Below are 27,941 nucleotides of genomic sequence, written 5' to 3'. Positions count from 1 at the left end.
GACAAATTGGACAATTCTAATGATGTCACGTGTCTTTATTATGACAATTGGGTCGAATTAATTATTTTGATTCAATTAAATATTATTTAGTTAGGCACATGGGTATGGTCCATGGACCAGAACAGGCTCAAGTCCATAAAAGCCCACCAAGGAACTCTATAAATAGAGGAGTTCCCATTTGTGGGGTTGGAAATTTTTGACTCCAGGTCTAGAGAGAATTCTCTCAAGAGATAGAAGGCTCCTCAACTCTTGTCGACCATCCTCGAATATTGATTTCCTTTGAAGATCCAAGCTTTCTTCCAAGACTTCAACTTCAAGAACACCCTCGAAGATTGAAGCTACAAGCTTTCTTCCAAGACTCCAACTCCAAGAACATCACGCTTCGCTTCCTCAAATCAAGCGTAAGCATCCAGCCCGAGAGAGAATCAGAGGATCAAATTTTAGAGATCGAACCACATCGCATCAAATCAACATAAATACAACATCAACACAAGTTCACCTCCACGAATCAAATTTCTTTGGAAATCTCGTGTGAACAACCATATTTATGAATATTTTCAGAAATCTATAATTTAAAATAATTTCCCTTCATACTTTAACTAAATTAAATTAATACTGAACAACATTGTCATTGAAATTATTCTTTGTGAACCTATCATATTTTTCTCTCATTTTCATTTTTTTCAATATAATATTTGTAGAAATAGATTTTCTTATAACTACTGAATTAACTCAAATTGTTTTCTCAAGTATTCGATGATTATTTTTAAAAGGTCGTTACGACGAGTAACCAATATAGCAAATATTGGTCTATCAATAATAGATTCTAATCATTGATAGAATTTAACAGATTTTACTATATTTTCAATCTTTTAAAATATTGTCATACACTTATCTAATTGTTATAATTACGATTACCGTTTTTCAAAACTATCAAAAGCTTTGGTTTTTAGAGCTTGGGAGCTTCTCCCTTTCTTTTCTTTTAGGTTTGGGCTTGATTGTCTTTTAGGCCGAAACAATTAAACTTGGGCTTGGGCCAAGTTGGGTTTGGGCCAAGTTGGGTTTGGGCTCACCTTTTTTTAGTCCAATCTTCTAGGTGACATTGGTTTGAGGGAACACACAAGACTTGACGTATTTTGAGACATTTTGAATCGAACAAAACTCTAACAATAATTTAACCTTTTTTTCAATTATTATTTTACGATTTTCCATGTCAACATTATATTAAAATTAATTTTAAAAAAGATATTTTTAAATATAATAAAATAACTAAAAATTTTACAACTTACAGCAACATTTTAGATTCTATCAATGATAGAGATTGATAGATTTCTATCATTGTTTATCAATATAACTGATAGAAGTATATTAAATGTCAATGTCTAAAAAAACTATGGTTCAGTTTTTTATGATTGATAGGTAGCAAACAAAATGCCACAACAAGAACCCCTTAAGCCTATATTTTAAAAAATTAGAGAATAAAATCTTATATTTGGAAACTTCAAAACGAAAAACCTGTTCTAATTATAATTTCAGACATTTAAAATCAGATAGATTATATAAAAGCTTGAAAACAAAACCCCAAATGGTTTCTTGTTCTTCCCCACTATTTGAAACTTTATAATTGTTCCTATTACTTTTACCTCGCCATTCAAAATTATAATATTACGCTTTAATTTTATTTGTATAGGATCACCAAGAAGTGAGAGAGAAAATAGAAATGTCATAATGTGAGAAAGAAAAATGGAAAAAGTCGAGAGTGAATGTTACAAAACGGGAGAGGACGTCGAGATGGGGTGTTGCCGATGAGAGCGAGAAGAGTTCTCGATGGAATGAGCTTCAGATGTGTTTGTCGACGAGTGAACGAGAGTGAGAAAGAGGGAAGGAATCGAGAGTGAAAGACCCAATCGGAAAATATGAGTTTCTCTTTTGGTGATTTCACCGAAAAATAACATAAACAAAATGATAAAAGTAAGGATTATTTATAAATAATAGCAAAACAAACTAAAATATTTATAAGCAATAAACAAATATAGACTATGATAAATATCGCAAATAGATTACGATATTTTATTATGTTTGTAAATATTTTCAAAAAATTTATCATTTAACATAATTTTCCAAAAATTTTGGATTCTTTGCTCGGTCCCATTTAAGTCAAACTTTTCAACCAAATTTGTGTGAAATGGTCGATTAGACTTTTAACCTTCTCGTTAATTACAAAGTTGAGTTTGCTTTATCGCTAGATATTAATAGCTTATACATCTTTGGTTCAAACATCAAAGCACACCCATAAGATATATCGCTTCAACCTAAATAGTTATAGTGTCACAAAGGATATGGTTGTCCGTTTAAACATATCTCTTGCTAAATCATGAATTTTCATATTTACATACTTATATACATAAAAAATATACCACTTCAACTCAAATAGTAATAGTACGAAAAAAGATGTAACTGTTTGTTCAAACATGTCTCTACCATTAAGTTGTGATGTTTCATATTCTTATGATCTAGATCACACCTGTACATCAAAGTGTACTATCACTTCAAGTGTAACCTCCTAAACACAAATAGATGTGACAATGTAAAGATCCTTTCTCTATTGTTTTCGGTTTCACCATTTTCAAAAAATATTTACCTTAATTTCTAAGTTATCTAAAGCATGTCCTCAAGATTGTACATGGTCGTTCTTAGTTTTTAAGTAAAATTCTTAGGGTTTGGTAACAGAGCTTCATTGCCGTTGCATACTAAAAACGTTCAAGTAGGTTTAATCAACTTAAAGAGTGAAAATCAAAAGACAATTCAAATCTAATACTCATCGTCTATGGATTAAAATTGAAAATCATGGGTTTAGAAACTCCAAGGAAATCCCCTATAAATTTCATCTAATACAAAGTAATTAGTATAACTTTGCTTATTTCATCCTCAACTATGGTCTGCATGTACAAATGGATGAAAGTTTCATAATCTAAATGTACCTTAACCGTTGTATAATAAACTAAACTTATAATAAATCTTTCGAACTAAACAGATCTGAATTGATTAAAGTATAGCCATAGTAATAAAAGAGAAAAACTTGGAAACATACCATGAATATTCACATGTCATTTGATTTGTCTCTGTTTTCTTTTCATCACAACAGCAGGTTCTGATTTCTATCAAAGGTTCCAAGAATTTATTACAACTTCAAAGAATATAAAGGGAAGAATATATCAAAATCATGAACTAAAGCACTTCAATAATGGTTCTTTGATTAAGAGCAGTATATCTCCATCTCTCTTTCTCAACAAAATCAGCATCCAAAAACTGAGCAACAAAACCCCAAAGCTTATAAACATCTTCAAAATTTGTCAAAAACCCAAGAGCAGCTGTTACCACACTAATCCCTAAATTCCCTTTACTTTTCTTCATGTTCTTCTCATCTTTTCCAAACTCTTTCCTCTCAAGAACTTTCCCTTTCTCCTCTGCATACTTATCTGAAAACCAAATGTTATGTAAAAATCCATAGCTTAATGAAATATTGCTTCTATCAGCAAGCTTTTGTACAAGAACAGGCTCAACTTTCTCCCCTTTCCAATCAAACACATTGAAAGCTAAAGCTGGTCCTCGATCAAATTTCACTTTTGGGCCATAGATTTTGACTAAAGAAGCCCCTTGTGAATTGGGATGTTTGAGTTTTAACAATGAACTCACTAGCCAATTGATTAAACATCTTGCTCTTGTTGATATCAAAACCAAGCCTAATGAATCCACTTGATCTAAGCCTTTGCATTTTGTCTCATATCGATTTGAAACTATCTCAATTTCTGAAACATTTGATCCTGATTTACCTTCTTCATCCATTTCAGAAAAATTGGTTGTTGTTTTTGAAATTTGATGAGAGATTGGACCTGAAAATGAGCTTGTTGATGGAACCATTTGTTGTTGTTGAAACTCAAGATCTATGTCAGTTCCTGATGAATCTTCATTTAGCTGCAACAACTTATCGGCAGGAACAAGATTAACAATCCCAACATTAGATGATGAAGAATTGGTTTCAAGAATTGAAATGACAGATTTTTTCACAAGAAGACATCCAAATCCAGAGGGGTTTTCACCAAAAACTTTATAGAATGAAGAAACAAGAAAATCAGGACGGAACAACGACAGTCCGAAGCAATCCATATCTTTTGGCCCTAAAGCACAAGCATCCACAAGAACATGCCACCGATTTTCCTGTGCTATACTCATCCATAAATAAGGATAACGAGCTCCAGTAATTCTGGAATGTAATGGGAAAACGAAAAGACCCTTTTTAGATTTCTTCTTCTTGTTCTTACTTACAATCATCTCCTTCAATTTCCTTGAATTTATCCTCAATCTTGGCCAGGAAAATTCAGTCGACATGGTAGTAGCTCCCCTGTTTTGAGAGCTGCTAACCATGGCTTCCACTGCTTCGCTTTCGTAATCATAAACAGTTAAAACCTTGTTGCTGGTTTGAAATGGGTATGATTCTGCTAAGAGTTTGAAAGCGGAGGTCCGATTTGCAGTGAAAATCATGGCATAATCGGACTCGGAAACGTTGAGGAATCTGAATATTCTTCGTTTAATGGCGGATTCTAGGTCAGAATCGAGGCCATTTTCGAGTAGGCGAGATTTGAGATTTCCGGTACGGTAAGAAACGCCGAAGAAAGGGAAATTCAGGTTGGAAGAAGGGAATGGGTTTGAATGTTTTTGGAATTGGTGGTAAGAGAAGAGGCCGATGCCGATGTAATCGAGACAAATGTGGTTTGAGAGATTGAGATGGTAATATTGTCTGTTTCTGATCGCGTCAATTTCTTGGGTTTGACTGTACTGAGGGAAGGCGGCGAGGAAGAGGGAGAGGGCCTGCGGCGGCGAAGGGAGGCATTCTGGGTTCGTAAACGTGGTGTTTGGGAAGACGCCGGCGCTGGCTTTCGCGGCGAAGTCACGGCGGGAAGCGGCAGAGGTGCGAGGAGTGGCGGTGGTTGAGGGTTGGGAGGATGGAAAGTTGAGGAGTGGAGTTGGGCAACAGCTGCTTCCGCCGCCGCTTCCTCCGCCACATGCGGCGGAGATCTCGGTCAGGCACGGCGACGGCATCTCTGTTTTTCCTTTTAAGATACTCTGTTTTTCTTCCTTAGGTTGTTGTATGCTTCCAAATTCCTATTAAATGGGTGTGTTGCTTAATATACTTGGGTTTGACCATTAAAGTTCCTACCTTTATTATTATTATCTTTTTCAATGTTGAATTTGTTAATTTGATGGCTAATTTAGAGGTTTCCAATATATTAATAAAACAATAATTTATAAATTACTTTTTTGTTCGAGATAAAAGTACATTTTTAGTTTTAAATTCAGACATCAAAGGTAATAGATGACGACAATTGATAGTTTGTTATTGAGACTATGTTTTCTACCACTAGACCAACTCATAATAATTAAAATGATTTAGTATGCTAGTACCTTTTCAAAATCATTATAAATATATTGTATCGATAGTATGGCACTGCCGATTCAATATACATTTTAAGTATATCTTATTTGTGTGATATTAATGTATCTACACTTATCTTGTATTATTTAGTCTAAGTTTTACTTATTTATCTTTCTACAAAGTTTCATATTAGTTAAGTTACTTTTTTTTAAAATGTTTGATGGATGAAAAATCAAACATCATAACGTTCCATTATTAGTACAAGTTCATGTTAATTGAATTATACTCGTTTGGTAAGCTTGAGAGAACTTATTACTTTATTTCATAATCTTAATAAATTTTTGTTCATACGATAGAATAAAAATATATTTAAATATATTTTTATAATATTATTTAGAAAACTACTATAAATAATAAAATTGTTACAAATATTTACTAATAAGTAAAATTCCATAACCTATCAATTGGTTGATTTTATTTTAATAGATATACGTTTTAAAAAAAAAAAGTATAGAACAAATTTGTTCACGTTGAAAAGGTCCCCTAATCTCATCAGCTTTGATATCTTTTGATTTATGAAGTTTGACCTCTTAATCCTAATTTTTAATTTAATGACCATTTCTACTACAAAAAAATAAATGAATAAAATACTATCAACTCTTTCATAGAGCACAAAATTTGACTACTCTATCAAATTTATTAATGCATTTCATAAAACTTCGAGAATTGAATTTAAAATTTATTACGGTTTACTTTATTCACTAATACTTTGATTACAATTGCTATATTTACGATGGTCTTTTTTTTTTTTCTTTTTAATGTTAAAGTGCAAGTTAGACTTTAAACCTTTAAGTTTGTGATATTTGATCTTTAAGATCTCGTTTGACAATAATTTCGTTCTTTTTCTTTTTTTTTTTTAAATTAAGCCTATGGACACTTTTCAACTTTCTTCCTCTACATTTTACCAATTGTTTTAAAAAACCAAATCAAATTTTGAAAACTAAAAAATGTAATTTTCAAAAAGTACGTTTTTGTTTTTAGAATGTGACTAAGAATCAAATGATTGTATTTAAGAAATATACAAACCATTATAAGAAATGGAGAGAAAAAATATCGAATTTTCAAAAACCAAAATAAAAAAATAAATCGGTTACTAAACAAAACCTAAATTTTAAACAAATATATCTAAGAGATGTCTAAACAATTAAGATAGGGGTGGCTAAGGATGGAATGAATAGGTCAGGGAGGGAATTAAGTTTTTTTTTTCTTTTTTATTCTTTATAAATTCATACTTAATACTTTTAAACAAATAATTTTAGAAAATACATCTTTTTTTCACATCAAAATCATTAACTTTGTCTTTTTTTTTTAAAAAAAAAAATCAAGTCAATTATAACGTTATTAAATAATGTTTAGAGACAGAAATGATAATGTGGTTAAATCAAACCTTTTGAAAAGTGGATCAAAATTTTCAACTTTGTTCTCATGATACATTTTTCTAAATAATTTGGGAATTTTTCACCAAACAACTTTGAATATTTTCTTCTTTCAATAAAAAGAAAAAAAAAAAAAAAAAAGCTATTTCATAGCTGAATCTTAGTACGTAAGAAATAAGGACTTTAATTTGAAGTTTAAATCATGATGAGGAAAATTTGGAGTTGAAAACATTGAAAATAGGGTTTGAATAGATGTTGGTGAAAAAGGGGGAAATTTTCGAGAAATTTTCTTATACATTGAGAGCAAGAGAAAAATTCCTTTCTTTAGTCTCACATCAACATGTTTTAAAAATTAACTGAAATTTGTTTTAGTACTACCGAGAAAATATATTTTCCTTATTCGTACTATAAATTTGTTTTCACAAGTATTTGTGGACTGGACATCACATTAATGTTAACAAATCTCACCCTATTTTTAAAACTTCGTAGTTTTCCAAATCAACGTGGAGGTTTGTGGAGTTCACTAGTATTTATGAAAATAAATTTATTAGATAAAATAAGTAGAATATGATATTCATCAAAATGAGCTTAGCTTAATGGTAAATAAAGTAACCATCTGTTATAAAAGTAGAAATTTCGATCCTCATTCTCCAAAGTGTGTCATAAGCATGCTTTTAAATTAAATATAAGGATATTTCAAATATAGCAATTAGATTCAAAATATTAGTATATATAGCAACATTTTTAAAAAATTGTAAATATAGCAAAATTTGTCAAAGTTTATCACTAACATACCGTGTTTCAAATATTGGTATATCAGCTATCGTTGTTAAACTCTTATGGTATATCAATGATAGCCAATAGACCAATATTTGAAATATAGTATATCTGTGATAGATTTCAATTGTTGATAAACTCTTATGATAGAAGTATGACATTTTCAACGGCATTAGAAAAATTCACAAACACTTTCTATATTATATGGGAGCGTGGAATTTTTTTTTCTTCATATTTCTCCCATTGTTGATGTATAAAAAGGAAATATTTAAAGTGTAAATAAAAGGAAGAAACATTTTCAAATATTACAAAATAAATAAAAATAAAAATAACATTTATAAAATACAGCAAAATTTTAAATTCTATTAGATAACTTATAAATTTCTAATAATGTCTATCGATAAAATTGAAAATTAATAGAAATTGATATAAGTTTTTTATTAATATCATCGACGTCTATCATTAAATTTACGGTATGTCGTAAATATTTTAAACGAAAACATAGTACAAAAAAATTTGGGGGGAAGAAGTGATTTTATGGGGTGAGTGAGTTTGAGCATAACATACGGCTTTTGAGAAAAAGACAATAGCAACAAATAGTGGACTCTAAAAAAGTGGTTTCATATTGGCCGGCACCATTCATTCATTGCTTACCCAAAGAAAAAGAAAAGAAAAAGAAAAGTGTTTCTTGGAATGCTTCCTTACCTACTCAATAACACAAAAGCCACCTATTGTTTACAAAATTAAACCTTATATTAATTAACATTTTTAATTCCTATATTTTCGATTTTATTTAATTTTAAATATTGAAATTTTACTATATTTATAAATATTTTTAATATTATCATTTATCATAGATGTTGTAAATATTTTTTGCAATTTTACCTCTTAAAACAATTTTCTTTTCAAGTTTTCAAAATCTAAATTTTAGTTTATCAAAGTTGATTTTAAAAGAAATGGTTTAATAATAACAATGGTTTTTAAGCGAGAAAATTTAATGTGTGAATAAATTTCCAAAATTAAAAGAAAATCAATGATGAATTGGAAGTATGAATTAAATGTAAGACTTACTTAAAAATATAGAGACTAAAATTGGATATTTTTTTTCATATATAGATTTTATGCACAGTGTTCTTTGGTTATAAGTTATTCATTTAATTTCACAGACTAAGAACAAACTTTGTTTTTTGTTTTTAAAAATTATGTTTATTTTCTCGCGATCCCTTTGTTAAAGAGACAATGAATTTATAATCAAATCTTAAGAAAAAAAAGTTTTTAAAAATAAACTGTTCTTTCAAATACTAAACTAAGCTTGATTATCAAACAATTTTAGACTCCAAATTCAAAACTTTTTTAAACTCGAACAAAACAACGTTGCTTCAAATCTAAACGATTTTAAGTTCAATAACTCAACTCAATCTCTCGAAACATTCCTATTTCTTGTTTTTAAACTTATATTCCAAACCTTTCGTAGGAAGAAATGAAACTCTCAATGCATAGAATGAGATTACTTTGAAAGTTTAATATAATATATATATATATATATTGGATTGATCCTAGACTTGTTCACAAAGAAAAGGGGGGTTGGAGAAACTCTATTTTATGTTAGTGGCGAACTCCCTTTTGAGATTAAAGAAAAGAAATAGGAAATTCTCATCTCTCAATTATTTGACATAAAAAGGTTGATTAAATATTAATATATATTTTACAAAAACTATTAATTTTTAAAAAATTATTTTAAATTACAAAACTGACTTAAAATATTTACATATATTTAAAAATATCATACTTATTACGATAAACTATCATATGTATCTATCATAACATAGATAAACACCAACATAATAGTCTATCGCAGCATACGATGATAAATAAACTATAAAATTTTTCTATATATTTGCGTAAACGTTTTAGTTAATTTTAATATATTTAAAAACAACTCACAATTATTATATTACTGCAAACTTCTCTAGAAGATTAAATTTTGATAATCTTTTAAAATTAATATTGAACTAATTAATAGAAAAGGTCTCCACATTAATACATTATACCAATTGGAGTACTATATATGTGGAGTTGAACACAATGTGGAAAATTTGTTCATAAATCCTACCCATCTCCAGCTGCATTATATATTGTTCTAAATGAATGAATATTGTTGATTACTTCTCATTTGAGCTGTTAACCTCACAAGCACCTAAACTTTACAATACATACATATATGTATGTATAATTTGTCATTTCCAAATGGTTTTATTCAAATATTTAAGGATATAGATCAACAATTTTATAGTTTAAAATGAAAAACATAATATTATTTTCTAATTTCTAAGTTATATAAATTCAATTCAGTCTTTATATAGTCAGTCAAATATAGTTATATATATATATATATATACCATGCATGATCACATCCTATGAGTAATTTAATGTTTAAACGTTTCTTTCAAGTTTCAAGTTGGTTATTATTTAAATGTTATTTGTTTAAGTTCTTCTTTTTTCTTAAAAAAAAAAAAAGTTTGGAAGAGGTTAAATTCCACTCAGGATGAAAACATCAAAATTTTGGAAATCTTGTTGAGAAGATTTGTTTTTACTTTCCAGAATGATATATAACGATGATAGATTCAAATAGTAATTTTTCGTGATTTGATTATAGTGGATAGACTATAATATTAGTTTGCTCTTATCTAAGATCGTGCAAACTAAATATCATACGGAGATATATCTTTCAATTTTCCTATCAGTCCACTCAACTTGATAAGTCTACTCTCCAATTCAAATCCACGTGATTTGATAGAGCTCTACTTTCTTGACACATTCCAAACCCTTTTTTGTATGTTCTCAAAATTCATCCACAAGACTTACTATTTCTGTTCAAAATCGCTAAGGATCTCACTCACACGTATAAGTTTAGACCATGGTTATGATATTAATCGATAAGAACAACAAAACTTCTACCTATCTCCACAATGTATAATTAATTTGCCCACGGGTATATATCCATCATGATCATAACTATTGCTTTTGGTACCATCCAAAATGTCTCACACCAAAGAAAATAATCATTTTATTCTTTTTAAAATTAAGATCGTCCTTTTTCTAACTAAAAATTTTATTTACACTTCAATCCAGTGGGAGAATAATTACTTAAATTACATATAAAATATAGCAGTAGAGTTATTTGAAAACTGAAGTATATATTAGTATATATTTTGTTAATAAACTTCTTGTTATTGGCCTTCAAAATGGAGTATAAATAGTTCATTTTACTTATCTATTCCATTGTAGGTGAGTGAGTGAGTGAGTGAGGAATGAAAAGTCAAGATCTAAAGAAAATAGATGTTGAAAAAAAAACATAATGAAAAATGATTGTCCTTGAGAAAATGATGAAAAAGCAAAAGTTTGCATCTGCATACACACACACACACACCACCACCATAATTTATGATATTCAAAAAAGTGAAAAAGAACAAAATAAAATTATATTATATACCTATTTTTCAAAAAGGAAAAAAAGAAAAGAAAAGAAAAGATAAAAGAAAAAGAAGGAATTCTTTGACTGTCCTTCCAATCATTACTTAACTTGTTCATCTTTTATCAAACCTTACTTTTAATTTATTACAAAAATCCCCCATAAATCACGATTCATTTCATAATTGTTTTAGTTATTTCTTTTACATTATGCTAAATAATTAAATTATCAAAAAAATTTATAAAATATATCAAAATTTTGTATTCTATCCTATTTATAGGAGGATAGAATTTTAGAAAGAAATATTTGAATTCAAAATAAAGGACAATATATGACCCAATGGCCCAATTCAATCTAAAATGAACTCTTTTTTTTTTTTTTTCCTTTAAAAGTTTAATATTTTATTTTTCAAAAAATAAATTTATAAATTAGGATCAAATAAACCAAAAGTTCAAAATTATTTGAAGGGTACCAATCACATCAATCTTGATATCTCTATTTTTCCAATATTACCCTTCTCTATGATAAGAAATGTATAGAGAGAGTAACCATGGCCCCTAGAATGATCATAACTTGGATGATGCCCAAGAAAGATTAAGAATGCAAGAAAGAGCCCAAAAAGTATAGGAAATGCCCTTGTAGTTATACGTTTCTCCCCAAACCTCAATGAGCACACAAGATAATTAGAAGGGGGAGACGATGATGATAGAAAAATTTCTACTACTATAGTAATACTTACTATTTTCATTCATAATTTGACAAGTCATAATTAATTACAATTATACCGAGTTTCATTATGAATCGATAAATGACCTCATTTCAATAATAAATTAATTTATTATTTTCTATACTAGCATAGTATTAGAAAAATTTTCCACGGAGAACCTAACAAGATCTAGGGTAGTCTCTCTGTTTGATGCTCGTCTATACTTTCCGTCTTATTTACAAATTGTCTCAAACTCACCTACAGTTAAGTTTGTATCTAATAACTATGCAAGTTTTAAAAAATTTAGAAATTTATTAAACATATAATTGATAATTCAAATAATTTATTAAACACTTTTTACTTATTTACTTTAGAAATAACCAAAAATCTTCAACTGATCTCACGAGATAATCATCCATCTAATCTTACACTAACACCCAAGGTTATGTATTCAAAGTCTTGCAATGTTATTTCTTTCTCAATTAAAATTGCTTTTTTACTTATTGGATTTTTACGTATTTCAATATCACATATAAGAGAGTGATTTTAAATAAGAATCGAAAGAAAAGAAGCATACATTTCAAAAAAGAAAACTAAAAATAAAATGGTTACTCATTGGAATGTTTGCTATTTTGATTCATATTTTAAACCTTCTTCAAATTTCAACAACGAACCGTTTCAATTAGTTCTATGTGTGTATATATGTATATAAGAGACATCTATGTATTTCCAAAATGGTAAGATATGATAATTCACTTAAGCATGAAGGTCATGACTTTCTGTTTTTTTTTTTTTTTTTTTTATTGAACTTTACACTACAAATCGATTCTTTCTCCCAAGTCAGTATATGTAACTTTTTTTGCACCCTGACAATTCAAGAAAAGAAAAAGAAGTTAACAAAATAGTTAGCAAACATGTCTGTGTATAAACATCTGTACAAATTAGAATAATAATCATTAACTTTGGTAAAAAAAAGGTGAGAACAAAGGAGACATACCTTTATACATAAGAAGTTATTGCTAAGCTATAGCAGTCATAGGGCAACTCTCCTTTGGCAAGTTATATAGGGAATGATATAAAAACAATAAATATTATGATAAATATATATACACACATATATATGTGTATTGTGATGAATAATGTAAAAAGCCAAGAACCTGTTGGAAACGTAATAGACCCTTACAATACAAATCAAGAAACAAGAGAAGAAGATTGTTCTCTTATTCACACAATTGAGAAGAAAGAACTTGAATAATATTTCTTAAACTTGAATTTCTTACTTTCTTTCTTATTTACAAATGAGAAACCTTACACATATTTATACTAGTAGAAAAGTATATTAACAATAAATATCAATACATGTGACTATTCATATATCAATGTATTTAGTGATTATTAACTATTCCATGTATCTCACATATTCATGCATATTTAATAATGCAAATTCATGTATTAAGTTTAGATTAATTTAACTTCAACATCCTCCCTTAATCTAAACTTGAGCAACTCCAAGTTTTCCTCTGAATTTAACAAATAAGTCAAACTTGAGCGCCTTTGTAAAAATATCAGCCACTTGATCTTGAGTCTTGCAATATTTTACTATCACTTCTCCATCTTTAACCAAGTCTCTGATAAAATGATATTTGATTCTAATATGCTTGCTTCTTCCATGGAAAACTGGATTCTTTGATAATGCTATGGCAGATCCATTATCACAAAATAAAACAGTTTCACATTTTTGAATACACTTCAATTCTTTTAACATCCACCGAAGCCATAAAGCTTGACATCCAGCTGCAGCTAACGAGATATATTCTGCTTCGGTTGTAGAAAGGGCAACAACAAATTGTTTCTTTGAAGTCCATGAAAAAACACCTGAACCCATACTAAAAACATAACCAGATGTACTTTTATGATCATCCACATTACCACCCCAGTCACTATCACAAAAACCAAACATCACTGATTCTGAAACTTTCTTGTAATAAATTCCAAAATTAATGGTGCCAAGAATATAACGAAGAACTCTTTTTCCTGCTTCCCAATGACTTCTTTTCGGGTTTGTCATAAATCTGCTTAACATACTTACGGCAAATAAAATATCAGGTCTTGTTGCTGTCAAATACATTAAGCTTCCAACTAAGCTTCGATATAAACTTGGATCGACTGCTTCTCCAATATCATCCTTGCACAATTTCAAATTTGCATCCATGGGAGTGTTGCAAGGTGAAGCATTTTCCATCCGAAATTTTTTTAGTAAATCATGAGCATACTTTTGCTGTGAAATGACAATTTCTCCTTCATTTTGATTAACTTCAATTCCGAGAAAGTAATGGATGAGACCCATATCACTCATCTCGAATTCATTTTTCATGGAATTCTTAAAATCATCACACAAAAATTTATCATTTCCAGTAAAAAGTAAATCATCAACGTAAAGAGAAACGATGAGAAATTTGCCATACTTGTCTTCTTTGACATAGAGTGCATGCTCATATGGACACCTTCGAAATCCTGTCTTTAGAAAAAAACTGTCAATACGACTGTACCAAGCTCGCGGAGCTTGCTTCAATCCATACAAAGCTTTTTTCAACTTGTACACTTTTTCTTCTTCTCCCCTTTGCACATAGCCCAAAGGTTGTGCAACAAATATCTCTTCCTTCAAGTGTCCATTCAAAAAAGCGGATTTTACATCCATTTGATAAACTTTCCATCCATTTTGAGCAGCTAATGACAAAATCAATCGAATGGTCTCAATTCTTGTCACAGGGGCAAATATTTCTTCATAATCCACACCATATTCCTGCTTGTAGCCTTTTACAACAAGTCTTGCCTTGTATTTTTCAACATTACCATCTGACTTCAACTTTGTTCTGTACACCCATTTTACTCCAAGAGCTTGTTTGTTTGTCGGAAGCTCCATCAACTCCCATGTTTCATTTCTTCTTATCGCATCAATCTCTTGATCCATTGCAATCTTCCATTTCTCATCTTGGATGGCTTCATCAAAAGTTACAGGATCAACACCAGCAAATAATGCAAAATTAGCAAAATGATCATCATTAATCCTGTTAGTGGTATTATAAATTTCTTGAATACTCCTCATTCTCCTTGGTGAGATTTCATCATTACTTGTGGAAGATGACGTTGAGGACGAAGATGACTCCATCGCTTGAATTTCTGCTTGCTCTAATTCTTGAGCAACTTCATTTTCATCAATATTAACATGAAATGGACTTTTAGCTTCATCGACGTCGTCATTCCAGTTCCATGATTCATCTTCACTGAAAATCACATCTCTGCTGATAATAATTTTTCTTGACACAGGATTATACAATCGATAAGCTTTAGAATTTTCACTATAACCTACCATAATGCATTTTTCAGATTTATCATCAAGCTTGCCTCTTAGCTGATTTGGAATATGAGAATAAGCTATACTCCCAAACACTCTCAAATGACTAACAGATGGTTTCTCACCACACCATGCTTCATAAGGAGTCATACCTGGAACACTCTTTGTTGGAGCTCGATTTAGAATGTAAACAGTACATGCAACAGCATCTCCCCAAAATTCGTTTGGCAGATTTTTTGCTTTTAGCATACTTCTCGCCATTTCCATGATTGTTCTATTTTTTCTCTCTGCAACTCCATTTTGCTGTGGAGTCATTCGAGCTGTCATTTGATGATGAATTCCTTGCTCCTTGAAAAAATTACCAAAAGCTATATATTCTCCACCACGGTCAGATCTCAAAGTTTTTATCTTGTAACCACTTTGATTTTCAGTAAAAGCTTTGAAGGATTTAAAACATACAAGTGCTTCACTCTTTTCTTTCAAAAAATAAATCCACAACTTTCTACTGAAATCATCGATGAAGGTTATGAAATATCGATTACCTCCATTTGTTGTTGTTCGCATAGGACCACACAAATCTGTATGAATCAACTCGAGAGGTTTAGAGGCTCTCCAAGCTTTCCCAGTTGGAAATGAATCTCGATGATGTTTTGCAAGAATACACACTTCACAAATATTTGTCTCATGGTTGATATTTTGTATACCTCTCACCATATGATTTTTGCACAAATAAGATAGTGATTTGAAGTTTAAGTGACCATATCTAAAATGCCAAAGCCAGGATGGATCCTTCAATATGCTGCTGAAGCAAGATATTTGACCATATGTAAAGTTAAGAGGAAACATCTTATTAGCAGTCATTTTTACCTTGGCAATAAGAACACCGGCCTGATCTTTGATTGCACATATGTCACCTTCAAATGAAACTTTTAAACCTCGTTGAAGCAGTTGGCCAATACTCAAAAGATTATGCTTTAGACCTGGAACATAGAACACATTTGTAACTCGTTTTGTCCCTTTCTTTGTCTTCACAAGAATATCACCTTGGCCTTTGACTTGTAGTCTGGTATTATCACCAGTCTTCACTTCACTTTGGAAAGATTCATCCAAAGTAACAAATATACTTCTATTTCCTGTCATGTGGTTGCTACAACCACTATCAAGATACCATGTAGGCTCTACAACATTGTCTTGAACACTACATGCGAGGAATAGAATGCCTTCATCAATTTTCTTTTGTTCTTTATGCATATTCATGGTGGTATTTCCAACTCCATTTTTTAGTGCCCAACAATTTGCTTGAAAATGACCATACTTTCCGCAATTAAAGCATTGAATTTGAGAGAAATTACCACGACCACCTCCTTGGTTTCTGCCAAAGCCTCTTCCTCTTCCGCTTCCTCTTCCTCGAGATAAAGAAGAGCTTTCTTGTGAATTTTCAGAATTTGCACCGCTTCTATTATCATAGTTTCTTCCACCTCCTCGTCTTCCATGACCACCACGTCTTCCACGTGAACCGCCTCTAAATGAAGTTTGCATTTGAAAAGCTTCCTCGGGGTTATCATCAAATTGTTTTAATCTTAGCTCATGGGATTGAAGAGAACCCATCAAGCTATTTATAGACAACGTAGATAAGTCTTTCGATTCTTCAATTGCAACGACGATATGCTCAAATTTTCTTGGCATACTTCTAAGAATCTTTTCAACAACTCTTTGATCGCCTACTTCTTCACCATTTGATCTTAAACTATTGACAATTACAAGAATACGATTGAAAAATTCTTCAATAGTTTCAGTTTCTTTCATTTTAATGCAATCAAATTCGGATCTGAGAGCTTGTAACCTTATCATCTTTACCTTATCTTCTCCTTGATAGGTAGATCTTAGAATATCCCAAGCCGCCTTTGCAGAAGTAGCTGTTGAAATTCTCTCGAAAATAAATTCATCAACAGCTTGATAAATGAAGAATAAAGCCTTTTTGTCTTTCTTACGATTTTCTCTTAACTCAACAAGTTGTTGATTTGTGAGCTCACTCTGATTCTCAACTTCAGTGTATCCTCTTTCAACAATATCCCACAATTCTTGAGAGCCATATAACACTTTCATTTGAATACTCCATTGATTAAAATTCTTTCCGCTGAACCTTGGAAGTTGGGGTTGCAACATGTTACCATTCGAAGCCATATCTAACCGGAGCTCTGATACCACTTGTTGGAAACGTAATAGACCCTTACAATACAAATCAAGAAACAAGAGAAGAAGATTGTTCTCTTATTCACACAATTGAGAAGAAAGAACTTGAATAATATTTCTTAAACTTGAATTTCTTACTTTCTTTCTTATTTACAAATGAGAAACCTTACACATATTTATACTAGTAGAAAAGTATATTAACAATAAATATCAATACATGTGACTATTCATATATCAATGTATTTAGTGATTATTAACTATTCCATGTATCTCACATATTCATGCATATTTAATAATGCAAATTCATGTATTAAGTTTAGATTAATTTAACTTCAACAGAACCTGCCAAGAAAGAGATTGCCCTAAGACTGATTTGCTTATTGAATCATCCTTTCACTAGAAGCCATTTGAGACCCTAAACCTTCCACAAGCTTTTATATGCACTTATTCTGACTTTGAGATTAAAGAGAATAAACCCTTTGGAATAAGGGCATATGCTTGAGGGGTTTATGCTATGGATATTCATTTAAAAATATATATTTTTTTAAAAAAAAATCTAACCCTTTTGTTTTGTCTGTCTTTGCTTGTTCTGTTTATGTTTCTAATTTTCCTATCTTAACTGGTTTAATTTTGTGTGATGTTTTGAGTTCGAGAGTGTTTCCCTTGGACGCTTGCTGTCCTTTTGTGCGTTTTGCTTTATGTCTTAGCCCGTGCAGTTGTGTCCGCTCCTTGTTGTTATCTAATATAGATGTCTTTAATAAGAAAAGTATACCCATATGATCAAGAAACCTTCCATGTTGCGTATCCCTTGACTATATCCATATCTTCAAGTATTCTTTTCCTAATTTGGAGGATCCATCAGAGATTCTTGAGGGAAGGAAAAAGCATATAGCGTGGGATATGAAGAAATTAAATGTAGCTCACTTAACATCAAGGTATTAATGTAGACATAAATGTGAGACTTGCATGAAAAAATGTCAATGAGAGTATTAACAAAGGGGAAGGGATAAGAGTGAAGGGGACTGTGGTGATCGAGAGACGAGTTAAGACCTCTTGCTGGTGAGTTTAATTTAGGTGGAAATGAAAATAATTTGAGTTTGTATTTTCCCTCTTTTTGTTTCTAATGATCTTTTATATGCTGCATGAGAAATGAATGGTTTTTAGTGTAGTTGTAACTACAATTGTATGTAAACAATGAAACTAGAGTAAATGAAAGGAAACAAGCAATACATCAACATTTGTTTATATGGGGACTGTTTGCCTAGGATAGAAGACAATAGATGTTGAATACATAGTTATTACTGGAGGAACAACACTCTACATTATTATCAACCTGCTGTCCTCTAGAACCAATTCATCAAAACTAATTATGAAACCTCCCCTTAATTTCTGCACTAATCAGAATATGTATTCAATTCAAACCCAATAATTACTTAAGTTTTTCTTCTATCAAATTTTCTTTATTTTTCGTCGAAAAAAACCCTGAAGAACAACTTATGGTGACTGGTATATATTCCGGAACCTCACCAATAGGTCATCTCTCTTGGACCATCGTTGAGAAGATCTTAACTAATTCCTTAACTAATTGTCAAATAAGCAATTCAAAATAAAACAGGTGCTGAAATAAAATAGGTGAGACCATTTGCTAACACTTCAAATTAACTTCCGACCGAGTTTTGGTTAGGTAAACTTTGTAACGGTGTTTACATTAGTTTTGTTCATCTTTACAAACTATAAATTTTACTATACTAATTACTCAGATTGCAAGATATGTTTGCAATGACCAAGAATTCAAATTTAGCAACAAGCTAACAAGTGGCTAAAAATACACTTTCATAGACAAAACTAATTGCACTATCACTGTATTACAAAAATAGGTACCTATAACAATGGCGAGCTTTATAATAGTAACTTAATCAGATCGATCAGTTACAGTAACATTTAAATTTAATCATTATGAGGTATTTTGATCCATCATATATATTAAAATAATCAATAGGAATTATTAAGATAATGTTGAGTACTATCGATCAACTATATTATACATATGAGAATTGGATTTGTATATTTTTCAAAATTGCAATGTGCTATGGTTTTTTAGCCTCTTAATTATTCTCAGAAAGATTCTGTTACTCATAGTTCCCAACTACAAAATGTTGAATAATTTCAATTTACATTTAACTTATATATAGTTTTGTTGAGTTTGCTACCATGCTTAGGCTCTATATAACAGATTAAAGTTTAATTTGATATGTTATTTATTTACATTTTTTATTTCTTATAGTTTAGGAGAAGTTTACTGTATATAAATTTATTAAGTTTAGAGAAACTTATATTCTGTATTCTAAATTATTATCTTTTTCTATCTTATGAACAATGTAATTAACACAACGGTTTGTGAATTATGTAAATATATGTGTCATTTTTTTTATTATTATTATTTTATATTTTTATATTTTCTTTATTTATTGATTTTCTTAACCACGTGAATTTATACTTTTATTTATGAGTTGGACATATTTGAGTGAACAATGTAAACCACCGTTCTCTAAACTAAGAGAACATATGTCTAAATTAGTTGAATTATATTAAGTTAACAATGATATACTGAGTTTTGTTGGACTCTTTACATCTTTAAACAAATCTAATTAATGTACGTACTTCTAAATGTGACTTAGCTTACGTGTGTAAAAAAAAATAGTAGGCATTGTTTGGGTTTCCAATTTAATGTGGATTGTTTTAACAACTAGGGACAACAACCTCTTCTGACGATTGCATGTAACAACGTCCAACTTTCGAATCACTTATGCAACCAACTCCAGCGAAGACCACCTCCAACTTGAATCTTGGTGACGACTCTTTCTAGCGGCCAACTGATCCAATGATAGCCTCTAATGTGACATCCAACAACAACCATGCAACCAACTAGAACAACCGGTTCATAGTATTTCATAGTCTTCTTCTACGTTAATAAAAGCGCTTAAATTATATCAAAACAAACAAACTTACGTGTGAAAAAACTTTAATTTCTAGAAAATAGAATGTTTTCTAAAATAATTTTTATAAAAGGTATTTAGACAAAAATGACTATCTGAACAAAAAAAATTGCCTAATCAAATCCAAATGTCCTCTAATGCAACTTGTTTTCAAGAGTCTCATCAAAAATTTTATTGGGAAAAAAATGCCATTCATTAAATTAAACCAAAGGCTAAAAAAAATATTTCAAGAGTTCTTCTATAACAATTTATATATGTTAATTCAATTGATGTAAATATAACTTATTACAGTATATTGCAAGCTTTTCTTCGATAAACAGGTTTGGTCGATATCAACCATATTCTTCTTAAAACTGCTTTAATTAAATGATAAACTACCATCATTTTATTGTTGTCTTTTTTAATAACCATGTGTTTAAGTTTGACATTTTTTTTGTGGGTCATCGATATCAGTGTTAGATATACATTTTTTTGTGTTTTGTATGCATGGAGTTAGAGATCATGTTGGTTGCTTTTGTACACTTCCAAACATGGAGTTTTCTTCTTACTTAATCAATCAAATAATTTAGAAGTCTAATCTCACATATTTTGTGCATACCAACCTCATTTAATTTTCACCATTTCCATAGCCATCTCTTTACCTAAAAAAATATTGAAATTTTTAAGTATATATATATATATATAGTACTCTTTAGTTATAAAGTATTTTCAATTTAGTCCCCTGTAGTTGCCATAGACACACACACCATTTTACCATCCTATTCCCGGTTGAAAAATTCATGGAGACTCAACCATATTAGTGCATGGACTTGGATGAAAATTAAACTAAAAATATCTGTAGAGTTTTTGTTGGAAAAGCTACGCTTGAACGAAAAATTTTGAATCTGCAGATCAAGTACTCAGCAATACAAAGGACGACAGCTACAGAGGAAAAGACCTGCAAAATAGAACATCATAAGAAAAGGTTGAGTCGGTCAATCATGATCTCTTTAAAACGTTTTATGGGCTCTGTTTAATTAGTATGCAAATAGTTCAGAATTGTCACATCATTCCCAAAATAACCAAAATCTTAGACTCACAACTATTCAGAATAACCAAAATGACTTTAAGGTCGGAAATTGTTTAATGAAATTAAATAGAAAAAAAAACCAGTTCGCCTTATCGGATGAAAATCATAATGATGAAAATCACATCATATACTTCATAAATAGCTCAAATACAATTTATATTTCTTTTATTATCCATATATGAAATAATTATTAAATTAATTCTGAGAATTGTGAAGGTTGATTTTGTTGCCATTGATAATTTACGTCAATATAATTTTTATATGAAAATTATTGTAAATGATAAAACTACCGAAAATATTTTTAAAAAACAGCAAAAACTTTAGATTCTATTTGTATTGATAGTAATAAACATTGATCAACTTCTACTAAGTTATATCAATGTTGACATTGATAAATAACTTCTATCAATTTCGCTATCAATGTTACAGATAATATCGATAAAAATCTATCCGTTTCTATGAATATATGAATGTTGTATATTCATCAATAGAATCCAAAATTTTGCTATATATTTTGTAAATATTTAGATCATTTTATTACATTTGAAAATCTCTCATATATAAATATAGAAAAATGACAAAACTGCTTAAAATATTTACAAATATAGCAAAATTTTAAAATCTATCTATAGTAGATATCAATAAACATTTAGTGAGAATAAAACATGCTGAAAGGGCTCGTGTTGGTTTTGTAGGGGGTGAAATTCACTCTAATAAGCCTTTACGACAAGTAAGAATGATGTCGTTAGGTTGAAGGGAAAAGTAGAATATCTGAATTCCGAATCTGAACATAGAATGTTACAGTTATATTTGAAAAAATAGCAAAAATCATTTAAACAAGAAGATTACTACAACCACAAACATATACTTCTTATTACCTTAAGGCGTTCTCCGCTTGTAATTGGAAGCCCCAGTTAATAAGGTCTCGTAGGGATTAATCTCAATACAAAATTAAGCCAAAAGCAGTTACAGGGCAGCCCCATTGGGCTAAGTCTACGGAATTAACCTTGAAATTTTAAACAAATCGCAATTCGTTTTGTAAACATTTGATTTTTCATCTTTAGCTTTTGAAACTTATTGCCTTGATATCTCTTTTTACTTAGAATTAACTTTAAAATTAAAAGAAAAAAAATTGAAAACTTGTTTTTATTTCTTAAATTTGACAAAAGAAATTCAATTATTATACAAACTGAGGTAAGAAAATGAAAAAAGAAAAAGTTGACTTAATTGGAAACAATTAAGAAGAAAAACTAAAAGGGTTACCAAAGTAATTCCAAAGCCATGCCCAACGTGGGGCTGCCCTACAACTGATTTGCTCACTTCACCCACTTCCTTCCCTTTCTTTGGTCTCTCACTTCACCCTCTTCCTCTTCCTTCATAAGCTAAGGTTTTTATAAGTGCCAATTTGTGTATGTGTATCACTCTTTACATTTAAGCACTGCTGTCTAGTAATGAAACTGTTGGCTTAAGCTTTAAGCAATTATGGGTATCTCTTTTGCTTCCCAAGGGAAAAAGAAAAAGAAAAAAAAAAAAAAGGTTGGATTCTTATGCTTTAAATCGTAGTTGAGGTCCTTGTCGTGATGATATCACATGTATAATGGATTTGGAACCATTGTGTCTTTGAGTGCAAACACTTTTTAGTGTATGTTGTGAGTGCTTTTAGTTTAACTTAAAAGTGAGGTTGAATATTTGGTGTATTAGATAGATGGGTTATGTCAATATCAATTTTAGATCACGTTTATTAATAAAAGCCTATACATTTCAATCGTGAATAGAGTTTATCATCCCAATTTAAATTATTCAATCAATAAAGAACGGAGTTGTTTAGTTCGAAAATTGTTAGGTGTGGAAAGTTGTTTAGTTGTATGGACTCCAATGTGAAAAGTTAAGAAGTCATAAAATTGATGTTTTTTAAGTTGAGCTTATAGTAGATTTAGATATGTCTTAGACCCTTAGAGGTCGTTTGGTTCAAGGGTTATCACTATTGGGTTGGGTTATAGTAACTTGGAGTCATAACTCTTCTTCCCTCTCTCTCTTTCCTTCTTCTTAAACCTTCATCAACTTCCCTATAGTTTTACTATTTCATTTATTTTTAAAATTTTACTCTTTTATTTATCAAATGTCATTTGTTTTTAATTAATTTAATGATCTTAAAAGAAATATTGTTTTTTAATTTATTTTATATTACGAAATTAATTTTAATTAAATATTCATTGCGATTAGTTTAAGCATTTAGTTCTCATATTTAACTTTTTCTTTTTTCTTTTAATTTTTTAATTTTTATTTGTTTTTCATCTTTTCAAATATTTTATTTTAAAATTAATCTATCTATATCTAAACTACTTTAGACAAATTTAAGTTAAATGAATTTCTAAAAAAACGAATTTTATTAAATTTATAAAAATTCCAAACAAAATCAAATTAGACGATTTAATATTAAATTAAATAATTTTTAAATCTGAAATAACCTATAAAAATGTATAACAAATATTTTAAAAACTATTTAAACTTTAAATGTACGAAACTTTTCTTTTTAAAAAATCAATTTAATGGCAAGATTTGATTTAAGATTTATTTCAATTAAATTTTGAATCTAAATTTTTTACCTAATTATGCTCATACTTTTACAAAATGTAGTATTTTCTCTTTCTTCTTCTTTATTTTTCAATCTTCATTAATTCATTATGTTTTTTATTTTAAAAAGAAAAACAATAATTTATTCAACTGTAACAATTATTTAAAAAAAAATTAAAAACTTCAAGTCGTATTTAAAGAAAGTAAGGAAAATTGGTTTATGAAAATTAGAACGATTTCGTAAATTAAATATACAAAATTTGTATATTAGATTTTTAAAAAAATTTAATAATCTATTCGCATGTAACAATAACCTAAAAAAGGTTGAAAAAGGATATCGTATTTAAAGAAATTATTGAAAAATTGTTTTACAAAAATAGGACATTTTGGGAAATCAAATATACAAAATTTGTGTATTGGATTTAGAATACAAAATTTTTAAAAATTAATAATTTATTTTCACGTAAAATATATTAAAAATGAACGTAACATTTAAAGAAATTACTGAAAATTGTTTTACCAAAATAAGACAATTTGGTAAATTAAATATAGAAAACTTGTACATTGAATTTAGAATACAAATTTTTAAAAAATGTATAAAAAAATAAATTCCAAAACACTACCTACATAACCCTTCCCCCTCATAAGTACCTAACTCTTTCCCCAAACATATATTATCATAACATTATCATAATATTACCTACATAATCCTTTCTCTAAACACATATTATCATAATAATATTAGATTTATTATAACACTAATTTTATCATAACACTAACCCTCCATAACTTAACCTAGTCTTTCCCTCCCTCTATAACCTAACTTAATCCTTCCCTCGAACGGTCTCTTAAGAGACCGAATACTTGACGTAATAACAGTGTTACATAGGAAAATTCTGTGCGGTTATTTCCTCTCTTTTTGCAAGTTGAGAGAATCCAATCCAAACAATATGTTCATCTGTTGCATTGGAAAATTCTTTGGTTATTTCCTCTCTTTTTACAAGTTGAGAGAATCCAATCCACACAATATATTCTTCCATGATATGAGATAAAGATTTTGAATTATAATGCATTTATGGACAAATAACAATCCATCAACCAAAGAAGAATTCAAAATTATTATTAGGCCAACTACGACTATGTAGAACTAAAACCAAATAAAATATAAGCTCAAATCTCAGAAACGAAAATCTCATTTTACATTTTTATAATTATCACCCATTTTGGATTACACTTAAAATGCCTTTTTTTTTTTTTTTTTTTTGCCAAAATAGATATTTGATTGATCCATTTGATTTGTCAGAGTCTGAAGATATGAAATGGAGTTCATATTGATATTCGCATATGAAACCAACCCAAAGTTATTTTCTCGTTTGACATATATAGCATTAATTGATCCAACTCAAATGTTATCTCGAGCGTTTGTGATTAAAATACAAAACTATGCATTCTATTGAGTTATATTGTCCTAGTTAGATTTAACTTGAGTCTAATTCATGATTTAGATTAATTATACCTTTTTCTTTTCCTAATCTCTGAGGTGGTTTTATCTCTAAGAAATTACATGATGATCATTAAGAGGAAAAGAAACTGCAGCAAATGCTATTTTCTTTAACTTTTCCAAAACACTATCTCATCCAAAAATAATTTGATCAGCAGTATTTTAGAGCATTAGCAATCAAGATTAATGCTGCTAAATATTTCATCTTAGTCAAATGATGTCGACTGTCTATGAAATCAATTACAGCAGAATGAACATTAAAGAATCTGCCGAAGTTCAGAATTTACCTTGTACTCAGGGCCAGCACCCAAATTTGTATCTGCTGTTGTACAATATTTGAAAGGCACGGAGGCTGTTAGGAATAGTGATTCAAATTACTAATCTCTTAATCGGTTAAAGTGTTTATACCTAAACCAGTTAAACTATGCTCATCTAAAAATTGTTAACTATGCTTGAATTGGTCTGTTGAGTGGAAGTTAGAAATATCATTAGATATTGGAAGGATGCAGTTACATTAACTAGGAGTTTTGTTATCAAGGGTAGCCACATTACAGTGACCTCATTCAATTACATTCAAATCTCTTACTATATTCGATTAGAGGGTGAATAGAACATTTAATTCTTCAATGTAAACCGTATGTTGAAAATATACAGAAGAAACAAAGAGGGGAAAATGGAAAAAATTTCATAAAAAAGAATTTGAAGAAGCTGTAAAGATATAGAGTAAGACCAAAACTATTGCAAAAAGAACTTTACAAATGTAAATGCCATAGCTACCACCAGAATGGTTTCATCAAGTGCTGTTAACTAGCAAGTTTGAAAGCGTCAATGAAAAGACCATAAGTGAATCCCATTTTGAAGTTGTTCAGTAGAGCAATGGGGAAAGTTACCTTTGGTCGACTGTAATAAAATCGAGTAACATACTCGGTAAGGAGAACGCATACCACAGCAGCAATAACATCATTTACTCCTAAAGCTCCAAATGACAATGAGATAGTCTGTGCCACATAAAAGCCACCCAACAATGAGATTCCTCCAAAAAGGGCCCTCCTCGAAGGACTCCGAAAGTAATTTCTCGAGAGCTCAGGCACAAGTCTAATGATATCAACTAACCTACGAGGACCCCCGGTATCTTGTACAGCTTTGACACGAAAGCTACGAGGAGGGGAAGGTCGTGATTTAACCATATCATATCTCCAATATGAAGAATTCATTTTGAGACTAAAACCATAATTTAAGAGGCCAGTATGGACTAAACTTGTAGATTGTGCCATTCAAAGTTTCACTTCCTCGGATAAAATGTTGAGAACCTGAGATCATTCAAGAGTATTTTGCTTAAACTGATGAGTCACACTAATACATAGAACACAAAATCTAACATTTGGCAATGTTGTTAAGAAAAAAAAATGCCCCAAGACTACCCACAAGGCTAATTATCATTAAATGAGGCATAAAGTCAGTATAAATCGAGCAATGCCTGAAATCTGAAAGGGGTTTTGAATGCAAAAACAGAGGATTGGAGTTCTAAATTTGTCAATGAACAATGATAACAATAAGCAGCAATCACATAGATTCGATTTCAAGAAACAATATCCACCTTCCCACTAAAATTCAGCTGAAATTTACTATAGAAAACAAACAAAAATCCCGCCAAACAAAGATACAAAAAGGTTTAAATCTGAACAAAATTCATCTTAGAATAGAAAAATTGTGGAACCGATAACATAAATGAAACGAAAATGGGAGAAAATTAAGGGAAAATAAATACCTTGAATTCGATTCCCAGGTTCCGCTTTGCGAGTGAGGAGCAAGAGGAGAGCTTCCTGTTTGACGGAGCGAAGAGAATCACGAATTTGGAAATTGAGATTACAAAATTTAGTGAAAATACTATTTTGCCCCCAAAAGTATTTTGGGTCTACAAATTTTGTTAAGTTAATACTTTTGAATTTATAATTATTGAAAATTCTTATTTACCATTTGCTATTGTTTTTACTATTTGAAATTTATTTATTATTATTTTAGTCTGAAAAGAAAATAATTTAAACTTTAAAAATAAATATTATAACTCATTCCTTATCTTTCTAATATTTAGTTTTTATGTTTTAAAATTTTAAACGATTTACAACTTCATCAAAACTTTAGAGATTAAATAAATTTGACTTTCAATTTTACATGGGTAAGAAAATTCACTGATTTTGTAATATTTAACACAATAAGACTAAATCATTAAAAATGTAAAAGATATACTGATAAAATTGATGATCACTAAAATTTAGTGAACAAATTGTTGTAAATTTCGAAGTCAATTCAATTACTAGAATTTTCACATTTTAAAATTAGCAATTTGTTACACTAAGTCTTAAACAACATCGAGTATCGAGATATTATCTCACCATCGAGATTTCTTAAAAATTGCAACTAAATCTTG

The 27,941-nt window shown here is 29.8% G+C and overlaps 2 protein-coding genes and 1 non-coding gene across 5 annotated transcripts; all 3 read right to left on the bottom strand.

Moving 5' to 3' along the window:
- Positions 1-3,088: 3,088 nt before the first annotated feature.
- Positions 3,089-5,436, bottom strand: LOC103504647 (uncharacterized). The gene has a single exon (XM_008469027.3). It carries the CDS (start codon positions 5,098-5,100, stop codon positions 3,229-3,231), a length of 1,872 nt encoding a protein of 623 aa, XP_008467249.2. The 5' UTR covers positions 5,101-5,436; the 3' UTR covers positions 3,089-3,228.
- Positions 5,437-12,851: 7,415 nt separating this feature from the next.
- On the bottom strand, positions 12,852-17,742 carry MIR399B (microRNA MIR399b). Its single transcript, NR_120783.1, has 2 exons — positions 17,716-17,742; positions 12,852-12,982 (listed from the first exon to the last, which is right to left on the bottom strand). It is a non-coding gene; the product is annotated as a microRNA MIR399b (primary transcript).
- A 6,803-nt stretch (positions 17,743-24,545) lies between these two features.
- On the bottom strand, positions 24,546-27,418 carry LOC103504644 (uncharacterized protein ycf20). Of its 3 annotated transcripts, none has more exons than XM_008469025.3 (4): positions 27,282-27,418; positions 26,404-26,823; positions 25,801-25,865; positions 24,546-24,970 (listed from the first exon to the last, which is right to left on the bottom strand). In XM_008469025.3, the coding sequence occupies exons 2-4, from the start codon at positions 26,785-26,787 to the stop codon at positions 24,967-24,969; spliced, it is 453 nt and encodes a 150-aa protein (XP_008467247.1). In that variant the 5' UTR covers positions 26,788-26,823; positions 27,282-27,418; the 3' UTR covers positions 24,546-24,966. The 3 variants fall into 3 exon arrangements, with proteins under 3 accessions (XP_008467247.1, XP_008467248.1, XP_008467245.1); XM_008469026.3 differs by having other exon boundaries at positions 25,801-25,835; XM_008469023.3 differs by lacking the exons at positions 24,546-24,970; positions 25,801-25,865 and having other exon boundaries at positions 26,081-26,823.
- Between the last annotated feature and the right edge of the window lie 523 nt (positions 27,419-27,941).

The sequence above is a fragment of the Cucumis melo genome, chromosome 9 (genome assembly GCF_025177605.1).
Source record: "Cucumis melo cultivar AY chromosome 9, USDA_Cmelo_AY_1.0, whole genome shotgun sequence".
In the NCBI taxonomy this organism is placed as follows: domain Eukaryota; kingdom Viridiplantae; phylum Streptophyta; class Magnoliopsida; order Cucurbitales; family Cucurbitaceae; genus Cucumis; species Cucumis melo.
This window is presented reverse-complemented; position numbering and strand designations above follow the sequence as displayed.